The sequence below is a fragment of the Polypterus senegalus genome, chromosome 6 (genome assembly GCF_016835505.1).
Source record: "Polypterus senegalus isolate Bchr_013 chromosome 6, ASM1683550v1, whole genome shotgun sequence".
Lineage (NCBI taxonomy): Eukaryota > Metazoa > Chordata > Cladistia > Polypteriformes > Polypteridae > Polypterus > Polypterus senegalus.
Genome location: NC_053159.1, coordinates 13,034,190 through 13,047,058, shown reverse-complemented (window position 1 = coordinate 13,047,058; position 12,869 = coordinate 13,034,190). Strand labels below are relative to the sequence as shown.

The 12,869-nt window shown below is 39.6% G+C and overlaps 1 protein-coding gene across 1 annotated transcript in view; it reads left to right on the top strand.

Moving 5' to 3' along the window:
* LOC120530489 (inactive dipeptidyl peptidase 10-like) overlaps positions 1-12,869 on the top strand; it is a 357,045-nt gene that overhangs the window by 257,765 nt on the left and 86,411 nt on the right. The window contains exon 15 of the mRNA XM_039754919.1: positions 8,476-8,523. Within this exon, the coding sequence (XP_039610853.1) occupies positions 8,476-8,523 (48 nt within the window). The remainder of the gene's footprint in view (positions 1-8,475; positions 8,524-12,869) is intronic.

Here is a 12,869-nt window from a genome sequence, read left to right as displayed (position 1 = left end):
ATCAAATATCAACAATATGATCATATTTGTGATCAGCAACCTCAAAATAGCATAAAGTGACAATCCACATACCATTATTATTAGTATTCAAAAAAGGAGTAACTTTGACCCCTTCAGTCCCATTAGGGGGTGAACCCCCCTCAGTTCCATTGCACAGCTTCAAGTCCATCAGATCATTTGTGCTGTAGACACCTATTGGACAGTGCAACCAAAGACGCTCACGAAAGACGACTTCCAGAGCTCCTTCAGAAAGTGGCAACAATGATGGAATGAGTGTGTTTGAAGCGAGGTGTGGGGTATTTTGAGGGGGATTAATGGCAATGTGGATTTCATTGTTATATATATATATATATATATATATATATATACTGCTCAAAAGAATTAAAGGAACACTTTTTAATCAGAGCATAGCATAAAGTCAATGAAACTTATGGGATATTAATCTGGTCAGTTAAGTAGCAGAGGGGGTTGTTAATCAGTTTCAGCTGCTGTGGTGTTAATAAAATTCACAACAGATGCACTAGAGGGGCAACAATGAGATGACCCCCAAAACAGGAATGGTTTAACAGGTGGAGGCCACTGACATTTTTCCCTCCTCATCTTTTCTGGCTGTTTCTTCACTAGTTTTGCATTTGGCTACAGTCAGTGTCACTACTGGTAGCATGAGGCGATACCTGGACCCTACAGAGGTTGCACAGGTAGTCCAACTTCTCCAGGATGGCACATCAATACGTGTCATTGCCAGAAGGTTTGCTGTGTCTCCCTGCACAGTCTCAAGGGCATGGAGGAGATTCTAGGAGACAATCAGTTACTCTAGGAGAGCTGGAGAGGGCCATAGAAGGTCCATAACCCATCAGCAGGACCAGTATCTGCTCCTTTGGGCAAGGAGGAACAGGATGAGCACTGCCAGAGCCCTACAAAATGACCTCCAGCAGGCCACTGGTGTGAATGTCTCTGACCAAACAACCAGAAAGACTTCATGAGGGTGACCCAAGGGCCCGACGTCCTCTAATGGGCCCTGAGCTCACTGCCCAGCAGCATGCAGCTCGATTGGCATTCGCCATAGAACACCAGAATTGGCAGATGCACCACTGGTGCCCTGTGCTTTTTACAGATGAGAGCAGGTTCACCCTGAGCATGTGACAGAAGTGAAAGGGTCTGGAGAAGCCATGGAGAACATTATGCTGCCTGTAACATCATTCAGCATGAGCAGTTTGGTGGTGGGTTAATGATTGTCTGGGGAGGCATATCCATGGAGGGTCACACAGACCGCTACAGGCTTGACAAAGGCACCTTGGCTGCCATTAGGTATCAGGATGAAATCCTTGCACCCATTGTCAGACCCTATGCTGGTACAGTGGCTCCTGGTGCACGACAGTTCCTGGCCTCATGTGGTGAGAGTATGCAGGCAGTTCCTGGAGGATGAAGGAATTGATACCATTGACTGGCCACCACACTTTCCTGACCTAAATCTAATGGAACACCTCTGGGACATTATGTTTCGGTCCATCCAATGCCACCAGGTTGCACCTCAGACTGTCCAGGAGCTCAGTGATGGCCTGTTCCAGATCTGGGAGGAGATCCTCCACAACACCATCTGTCATCTCATTAGAAGCATGCACCGATGTTGTCAGGCATGTATACAAGAACACAGGGGCCATACAAAGTGCTGCGTACAATTTGGAGTTGCTGCAATTCAATTTTGGCAAAATGGACTAGCCTGCCACATAATTTTTCACTCTGATTTTTGGGGCGTCTTTGAATTCAGGGCTCTGTAGGTTGATCATTTTCATTTCCATCAAACGATGTGGCATCCTTTCGTTCCTAACACATTACCCAGTCTATATCAGTATAGATATCCAGGAGGATTTCTTTTTCCCATTGAGATCTGATGTGTTTTCAAAGTGTTCCTTTAATTTTTTGAGCTGTTTATATATATATATATATATATATATATATATATATATATATATATATATATATATATATATATATATATATATATATATATATATATATATATATATTTACTTAAACATTCATCATATTTTTTGATCACAGAAAGTAGGCAGACCCCTTCGCTTTGGGCACACATTTCATTTTAAATAGGTAAATTTGCAATTTTTGCCCATCAGTCTACATGCAGTAGCCCATCATGACAAAATGAAAACATGTTAGAAAGGTCTGGCAAATTATTAAAAATCCAAAAATTGAAATCTCTCATTCTTTGATGTTTTCAATGTATTGTAGAAACCCCTTATGCAGAAAATCCATCCTCGGGAATTCTCAGGTAAGCAGATTTGTGGCAGTTCCTATCAAGTTCCATTAGATTGAATGGCAAGTGCGTGCCAACTGCCATCTTCCGCTCTCTTCACAGATATTCTATTAGGTTTAAGTCTCGTCTTTGGCTGGACCACTCCAGAACTATCACAGACTTGTCCTGAAGCCACCCTAGTGTTGTCTTGGCTGTGTAGCTTTGCGTCATTGTCATACTGAAAGGTGAAATATCTCCCCACGCTTGCACTCTGGAGCAGGTTTTCTTCAAGGACCCTCTCTGCGTTTGGCTGCACTCAACCTTCCATCAGTTCTAATCAGTTGTCTTGTCCCTGCTGGTGAGCAGCATTCCCATAGCATGATGTTTCCACCACCATGGTTCACTGTAATGATGGTATCAGGCAGGTCATGAGCACTATCTTTGCCCAAAGAGTTCAACGTTTGTCGCATCAGAACAAGGAATCCTTGTCCTCATACTATTAGAGTAGGGAGTCAGCCACTCTACCACAAACACCTGATTGATGGCGTGCTTGTGAGATGGCTGTCATTCCCACTAGTTCCCCTATCTCAGCCAAGGGCCACTGGGGTCTTGGTCATCTCCCAGAACAAGGCCCTTCTTGCCCGGTTACACAATTTAGCCAGACAGCCAATACTAAGAAAACGTTGTCATGAATGTTCCTAACTTCTTCTTCGTCACAATTATTGAGGCCTCCATACTCCTGGGAAGACTCAACCCTTCAGAAATGGTGCCTGATCTCTGCCTCACCACAATTTGCTTTGCTGAATTCTAAGATGAGTCTCCTCTTCATGGCTTGGTTTTTGTCCTTATATGCAGTGTGAATTGTGGGACCTTCTCTACACAGGTACACATGGGTCTTTCTAAATGATGTCCAATCCATTTGGTTCACCCAAGGTGGGCTACGAGCGAATTCTAGAAACATCTCAAGGAGAATTAAAGCAAACAAGGATGCACCCAGGTACAATTTGGGGTGCCACGGCAAAGGGCCTGAATACTTTGTGAAGAAATTGTGGTGTAAAATTTTGTATATATACATTGATAAATATTTTGTATGTCTTTATCTGTAACTTAGACAAAGCAATGTAAGAACCCCTCAAGTCTTTAGGACTGAGTCTTTGTAATTTTACGACAGGGTTGGAGGAATTGCCTAAAATCAGTTTGGCAAGTGATTCTCTGCTCGACTCTCTCAATCAACAACCCACTTGGAGGCCAACTACCCAGCTGGCAAGCTTCACCTTAACAAATGGTATTGGCGGCAGGCGAGAAACCATTATGTCGCACCGGAATTCTATTGGTATAAATTTGCCAGTGTGGTTTTAAATCAGAAGCCACTAAGTACCACGACACACTATTGGCTGTACACAGAGAGTCTAATAATTTGTTTGCTTCACCCCTCCCTCCCTCTCTCACACCATCATCATGAAAGAGCATCTCACACAAAAGACCACACTGAGAAGTAAAACTCGGCAGCCATTTTGAGACAGGCATGCGGCCTATTCTGAAGAAAGCTGACCAAAAATGATGCCTTAACTAGAGACATTTTAAGTAACTAGCAAGTCTGTGTGCCGCCTGAAACTACACATCAGCATTTATCAAGTGGTATGGTTGCCAATGTACTTTGCTTACTGTTATTATTTCTAAATATTACCAATAATACACTAGCTGTGTAAGCCTGTGCTGTAAAAAGCTGGGGGTCCTAGAAATGATTGAAATCGTCAGGAAAAAAATATGAAATGTACAGAAGTCAGGTAATTGAAAGAAACTACTCTGGGGAACTCTCTCCTAGGAGGATTCGTTTTGCCGACGTGCTCGCCTCACTTGTGCATTAGCGGCGGGAGGAAAACTAAAAGGGTTACCGTTTTGCTGATGTTAGTGGCTAAGCGACTCTGTCTTTTTTCGGTGCTTTCGTTTTGCTGACTTGCACACCCCGCTTGTGTTATTAGCAGCTTAGCGAGTTTTCTGTTTCCGACTCCACCTCTCACTTCTGGACCGGACAGACAGACACACACACACTTCCACACGGAGACGTTTATATATAAGATTATTTAAAGTGTAACATAACTCCTGCTTGTCTTTTACTACACCTATGTGCCTGAGGTTATAAATGTAGAAGGGAAGATGGGGTGAAGTTTTAAAGTACAATACCTTAGAAACATTGGAAAGTCTGTGAGATATGAGGCATTCTGACAAAGGCTACACATTAATAATACAGAAGGGGAAAGGAGAGTGATAGAGAACCCTACCAAGACAAAACAAGAAATAAAGTGTCAAAACAAACATGAAGATTTGGGGAGGCCTTCCCTGTATAATGTTTGGAACATAGAAATCAGAGAAATGACAAATGATGGTCCTTTTGTAAAAATTACATTCGACAACAAAAATATAGACCGGGTGGAGGTTTTATAATGAAATGTCAGAAAGGGAACGTGAGGAAATAGAAACGACGTCAGGTAGTGGAGGAATGCTATTGATGCTATTTGAGGGGCTGGAAGTGATGTCATCTGGTTGGGACGAAGGTGGGAGATGAAGGTGTGATAAGAACAACACAGATACATCAAAAACGTTTTGGGGCAATCACCCATATATTATGCCCTGGCTGCAAAAGGTTAATTTTCAGTTGAGTTGTGTTCAGGTTGAAGTCCAAAACAGAACAGATTTCGGTTTGACAAGATGGCGGATTTAAAGGCCATTGCAGGAAGTGATGTCATTAAGGCCGTAACCAGAAGTGACGTCCTCAGGACTAGAAGTCTCGTCATCAATGGCACCTGTACTGGAAGTGACGTCCTTTGGACTAGAAGTCTCGTCATCAATGGCACCGGTACCGGAAGTGACGTCATCGATGGTGCTGGCATCTAGTGGGATTTCCTGAGGATAGTCTGCAGAGGACGGAGAGAGAGAGAGTTAGTGCAGCTCGCCACTCCTTGGTCTGACATGGTATTACAACTATTTAAGCCCTCTAGCTGCTTCCCATGTGCACCTGTGTGACAGAGGTTATTCTTCCGCTGTTCTGTTGAAAGAGGGGAAAAAGGCGTTAGTGCTTCTTGTTTCCCACCCCTATCTCTTATATTTTCATTCCCATTTGGACTCTTTGGCTGCCTCCCATGTGCACATGTGCTTACAACTTCTAGGAGTAAACGAGAGATTTCAGTTTTGGATTTTTAATAAATCTGCATTACCTTTTCTGAAAACGTGTTCTCACTTTGTCTTTATTAGTTATTGAGTGCAGATTAAGGGGTAGAAATGGCAAATGGATCCATTTAAAATAAAATCTACAACATGCTAAAGTGTGCAGAATGTGAAGCCATTTGAATACTTTACATTCTCAAACCCCACTCAGTCTGTCCCAGGGGTCATTGGGGGTGCCGTGCAAGGCAAGAACCAACCCTGCACAGGCTGCCAGTCCATTACAGCAGTGGTCCCCAAACTTTTTGACACCAAGGACCGCTTTTATAGAAGCAAATTTTTCCACTGACCGGCCGGGGGGCGTAGTTTTATACACAATATACATTACATTTCTATTATTATTAAGTTATGATATCGTAATAGAGAAATTATACAACTTACCATAATGTAAAATCAGTGGGAGCCCTGAGCTTGTTTTCCTGCATCCAGACGATCCCATTTGGGGACGATGGAAGACAGTGACACGTGAAGTGTGTTGCTTATGTTCAGTCTACTCCGAAATCTCGTTTTAGTTGCTGTCACTGCAGAGAACGCTGCCTCACAAAGATAGGATGTTAAAAATGGAAGCAGACTTTTCAGTGCTTTTGTGGCAACCTCCGGATATTCCGCCTTGACTTTAATCCAAAACGTACTGAGAATTGAAGTTGTCTCAAACATACTTTTAAGGCCACCATCATTTGCAACCTCAAGGAGTTGATCCTCTTCAAGCACAGACAAAGTTGATTCACCTGGCTTATTCACAAATGAGTCACGGATCCATTCCTTCCTATTTGGGGGTCTTTTGTGGTTGGGGAAATAATGCTGAAACTCTATCTTCTCTTGTCTACAAGTTATGCTGATGAGAATTTTTCTCAGCATTTCCTTGCAATAATACACTTTCAGGGTGCGAATGATGCCCAAACCCAATGGCTGAACCATTGTTGTGCAATTGGGTGGGAAGAATTCAAGGTGAACATTATCTAAATGTGGAAGCATGTTATGGGCAGCATAGCTATCAATCAGAAGCCGAATCATCTCCTTCTTCATATTATGAGATTTCTTTTGGGATCCCCCCCGCCCACCAGGAATATCACCCTGATGTCCGTGCCGAAGCGCGATTGCCGCGTCCGTGTAAGATTGTTTGTCCGTTGCCGGGGCAGGGCAACAGCATGCTTACAGTGCTGCAGTGAAGTGCCACAGAAGCAACTCTTAAAAGATTGTAGTTGCGCTATAAGTCCCTGTCTTACACCCCAAAACACGAGGCTGAGTCTCAGTACTTTAGCGACACCATCTTTATTCAGCTTGAAACAGGAACAGCACGGTTATTTATTGTAGCGGGATCTGCCACTCTGCTATACTCAAACACAGCAGTCAGGCAGGGTTGTGACCAGGTTAGTAGCCAAGTAATCCTGCAATGGATAAACAGTCTTCCACAGACGCGGTGATCACACTTCGGGACGTTCTTCGGCATGTCGTCCCGTTGGGGGAAGTCCCAAGAGAGCTTAGAAACCTCACATTTTCTTGAATGAGTGCCGCATTAATAGAAATGTTTACTGAAAGAGCATCCCTGGACCACATAAAAACATCTTTTTCAGCGTCTTCAAATGCAGCAATTCGCATACGTTTGTAACCTGAGATTTTTCTTCTTTTTTTGCTTGGTCTTTCAAGAAAGTTGACAGTGTCGATGACGAAATTCTGAATTCACTGGCAACGTCTTTTTTCTTTTTGCTGCAAAAATTAAAAGTTTTTTTTTTCTAATGTAAATTATTATCGTTTTTTCGTTTCTGCTGTTTTTATAGGAGGGGTGACAATGAGTTAAATTCCAATGGATGTTTTTCAAATGTTGACGAGCAATAAGCAAAAGGTATCAGTGAAAACCACCGAAAACAAAAACAGCAAAAAAAAAAAACAGTATGAGGAAATTTCGAAGAAACACATTTTTTTAACAATGTTTCTGTCTGGGGATCGTTGTGCACAATGCGACCTGTTCCGAAGAAAGCTGACCAAAAATGATGCCTTAACTAGACACATTTAAAGTAACTAACAAGTCTGTGTGCCGCCTGAAACTACACGTCAGCATTTATCAGGTTGTATGGTTGCCAATATTTACTTGTACTTTATTGTAATTATTTCTAATTATAATAATCTGTGCGACCACAGAACTAACTTCTCTGTGGATGATTCATTCAGGCATTTCAAGGTCACTTCGTTGTAATGAAAGTATCTGCTGAATGTACTTCGTAGAAACGAGATTTCTATAGACTTGTGTCATATGTGGAAACTGTTGGGACCATAAAAATACTTTGTTGTAATGAAAAATTCATTGTAAAGATATTCGTTGTAACAAAATTTTACCCGTAATATGTGCTCGCAGCTCGGTCTCTCTCCTTTCTCTGTGCCACTGCAAAGCCCCACCCACCTAGCATTCTGAAAAGAGTCCTCAGTGAAGTGGGCATTCATTTTGCTGTAGCCCTTCACTGAGTGAGTCTCCGTTGCCGGCAGTGAGCCGCGGCCCGGGGGTTGGGGACCCCTGCATTAGAGGACCCTCTCGTGCATGCAAGCACATGAACAATTAACAAAGTGCCAATTTAAAACCACCCAATACGTTCAATACCAGACCGCCAGAGTAGCTAGAGGACCACCCACTCAGGGAGGGAAGACAAAGTGGAAAGACCACACTGACTATGGCCAGGTGTGGATTTGAACACAGGATTCCTTGTGTGTGTGTTTGGCAGGAGTGTTAGCCACTGTGCCAGCCAAGTGCCAATATGCACTTAATTGACTTCAGTAGTGTCGGCTCATTATGTGCAAAGACAAACACTAAAGATGTTTTATCACGGTGAGTGCGAAATAAAAATGATTAACATCAATTCCCTCATTAGTAATGATACGTTTTGTTCTAATGTAATAGTAATCAAGTCAATGTATTTATAGGAAATCTAATACTGTAATGCAGAATTCTGTTCTCATCCGTGTGCTGCTACTTGTTCTGTGTAATTCAGATCTCTCTAATATTTCAGGTACGTCCTTAGCACTGAAAACTCATTACATCAAAGACAACTGTACAGGTAAGGACCGTGTTGCTTCCTTCCTATTGTGATGTTAATCAAGGTTTTACCAGGCCCAGGGGGTCATTTAGTTGGGCTAAGACCACCCCTTCCTCCAAAAATCCCATCAAGCCCACCCCACACACACTGCTGGGCATGGCTGGTGTGTGCAGTGAGGCAACAAGGCGATTGCCTCAGCCAGCCCTTTGGCAAGAGTGGCATTGCCATGTAACTGTGTTTTAACATTACAAAATTATAACACGAGGGTTAGAGTTTAAGTTAGAGTTAGGGAAGCCTAAGAATTACATACACATCCAGAACCTTATTTGTATGTTTTCTTTATTTTTTCTTTCTTTATTTTTTTTATCATTTTATTGAATTTTATTCAAATCAAATTACATTCCATACAAGGAAGTCAAATTTTACAAAACTAAGTTCAAATCAAATCAACCCCCGTGCTTGAAAAAGAGAGTTAGGCTAACGGAGTAAAACTTTAATAATAAGAAAATTAAATCAATGAATAAATAAAAATAATTAAAATAAATATGGGAAGAAGATCCACTTCTTTAATTTAAATGCTTATTCTAAAATGTAATTGATTAGTTCCTGCTAGATTTTGAAAAAGTTCTAAGTGATGTGGCGGACAGCCGGGACCCATGCCCAACTGGGACGCCCCTTTAACACCAGATCCGGGGGAGCAGCCATGGGATGCACACTACGTCCCCCGGAACACTTGGTGGCAGCCCCCCTGGGCTGCATCGGAGCCACAGGCATGGGACTTTGGAGCTCATCCCTGTTGAGTTCCGTGGCCACCACCAGTGGGAGCTGCATGTCATCCTGAGCTCGTTGGGGGTGGTAATGCGGGTGGGCTATAAAGGGAGCCTCTACTCAAGGAGCCAGAGTCGGGAAGAGGAGGACGACAATGCTTGCCAGAAGGAGTGGTGGTGAAGAGTGTGTCTTATTTTGGTGCTTTGTTTTATTTTGTTTGGTGTGCTTTTGGGACTGTGTACTGCCAGTGGGACATGGAGAAGACGTGCCCCACAGGTGAAGAAAAATAAATCTTTTCATTTAGTTTTCACCTGCCTCCGTTTTCAGTCTGTGTCAGTTCGGATGCCTGTATAGCACCTTTATCACAGTGAGAATTAGATTTTTTCCAATTTCAAGTAGTACAGAACATCAGTTACCCACTGACTTAACAGAGGTGGGTTAGGTTTCTTCCAGATAAGTAAGTCTACGTGCCAATAGTGAAGTATATATATATTTTCTTTAAAAGTTTTGAGAATATTGTAGCCGTGTCAGAGAAAAGCCATTCCTGTTCTTTATACAGTATCTTGCTCTGTCAGACCCATCTGATGATGGTGACCAACCAGAGGACGAGATTTAAGGAGTTTTAAAAGGGAGTTGTAATGTAAGCCCATTTGACAGATAGATGCTTATACTTGGAACTACGGGTAAATGTTTTGCAGCATATCCTGAGTTTAATGTTGCAGTCGTGATGACGTGCTCATTATTTAGTTTTATATTGTCACTTCTCTGTCTTCCTTTGCCAGTTGAAGCCCGTTTGGAGCTCTAGGCGGGGTGGACAGACGTCATCCCTCTTTGTCAATTGCAGGTAATCGGTAGTGGAGACTGGTGATGTTTATTAGACGGAATAGCTGTTACGTTTGCTATTTCTCCAATCTGCAACAAGGTTCAGATAGCACAATTCACTCTGCACACGCTCGGATTAGTCCTTATTTCCCATGTGAGCACCCAATAGCTATCACACACAGATTTAAATGGAAAAACAGGAATTTTGAGGTATTTTTTTTTACTTCATTTACTTTAATCATTCACACTTGAATACTCTTTTACTATATAGTTCTGTACCAAATACCAATTACCCTCTACGCAAATTGCAAGTGCTATTATTGTTGCCGTTAGCTTCAAGGTACATGTGTTCAGGGCTTCTGCAATCTGGGATAGTAGTAATGATGTTTGGGAAAATTTTACAGGCCACCTCAGGTAAAATACATTTTATAGAGTTGTCATGGTAATATTCCCAATGCCCCTCCCCCAAACCCGACCCCCACCCCCACTCACTCTCATTGTAGCCACAAGCTTCAACCCTTTGACAGAAATGTTTAACAGCCGGCCATTCAATAAGATGGTGGTCGTGGCAAGCGACCACCTGGATGGAAATAAATCAGGTACACACTAAAACAGAAACTGAAATATCCATCTTATATAATTGTGAGCGCTCTGAGCATGGGAATAGTGCTACATACATCAAACTACTATGCTATATAAATCAAACACATTATTATTATTATTACTACGATTATTACTGTTGTTATTATGGAATTTTTTAAGCTTCATGTAATAAAATATATCTTTGCAACTTAAAAAACAAAACACAAAAAGAGACACTGAAATATCCATCTTACATAATTGTGAAGCGCTCTGAGCATGGGAATGGTGTTACATACATCAAACTATTATTATTATTATTATGGGATGTTTGTAAGTTTTTCATAACGTCTAACCTGCTTTTATTTCTTAATTGCACTTAATGAAAATACATTTTTGCAACAAGGAAAAAAAAAAACACAAAACAATTTTTGAATAATTGTGAAGCGCTTTGAAAGGAAAGGTGTTATATAAATCAAACACATTATTATTACTATTATTATTATTATTATTATTATGGAATTTTTTAAGCTTTATGTTATAAAATGTATCTTTTCAACTTAAAAAAAAACCAGAAACACAGAAGCTGAAATATCCATTTTAAATTATTGTGAAGCCCTTTGAGCAAGGAAATGGTGTTACATAATTCAAATTATTATTATTATTATGGGATGTTTGTAAGTTTTGCATAGCATATAACCTGCTTTTATTTCTCAATTCCACTTAATGAAAATACATTTTTGCAACTTAAGAAATTTTTTTTTTTTAAAATAATTGTGAAGCACTTTGAAGGGAAAGGTACTATATAAATCAAACACATTCTTCTTCTTATTACTATTATTATTATGGAATTTTTTTAAGCTTCATGTAATAAACTGTATTGAAATTTAAATAACAAAACACACAAAAACAAAAACTGAAATCTTACATAATTGTAAAGCGCTCTGAGCATGGGAATGGTGCTACATACATCAAACTATTATTATTATGGGATGTTTGTACGTTTTTCATAACATATAGCCTACTTTTATTTCTTAATTCCACTTAATGAAAATACATTTTTGCAACTTAAAAAAAAAACACAAACACACACACAAAAATTTAAATTGTGAAGTGCTTTGAAAGGAAAGATGCTATATAAATGAAACACTTATTATTATAGAATGTTTTTAATATTCACATAACAAGTAGCCTGCTTTTATTCCTTAATTCCACTTATTGAAAATATGTATTTTTGCAATTTCACACACAAAAAAAAAAAAATAAGCAGAAATCGAAATATTCATTTTCAGGAATTGTGAAAGGCTTTGATGATGGGAATGGTGCTACATAAAACAAATGATTATTATCATTATTATTATGGAATGTTTTATTTCACGTAACATATAGCCTGCTTTTATTCCTTAATTCCGCTTATTGATAATGTATTTCTGAAACTTCAAAAATTGTTAAAAAAAAAACCAAAAATAGAATTTGAAATCAAAATGCCCATTTTAAATAATTGTGAAGAGCTTTGAAGGTGAAAGGTGCTATATAAATCAAAAACGTATTATTATTATTATTATGGAAAAGTCACATAACACATAGCTTGCTTTTATTCCTTAATTCCACTTAATGAAAATATATTTTTACAACTTCAAAAAAAAAAAAAAAAGATAAAAAAAGAAACTGAAATATCCATTTTAAATAATTGCAAAGTGCTTTGAGATTGGGAATGGTGCTACCTAAATCAAATTATTATTTTTCTCATAGAATGTTTGCAAGTTTCTCATAGCATATAACCAGCTTTTATTTCTTAATTCCACTTAACGAAAATGCATTTTTGCAACTTAAAAAACTTACAAAAAAAATGTTGAATAATTGTGAAGAGCTTTGAAGGGAAAGTGCTATATAAATCAAAAACTTATTATTATGGAATCATTTTAAGTTTCATATAACATATAACCTGTTTTAGTTCCTTAATTCCACTTAATGAAAATGTATTTTTGCAACTTACAAAAAAAAAATAAATGCAAAAATAGAAAATGAAATAAGCAGAAAAATCCTGCCTAATTATCTTTCAGTGATTATACTTGGAATATTAGCATAATTTCCCATCAGCTGTTCTTCCGAATTGACTCTCTGCAGAATGCATATTTGCTTCTAATTATCCATATCCGGCTTCTAAAAGAAGAAATATATTTCTTTAATCATCTATT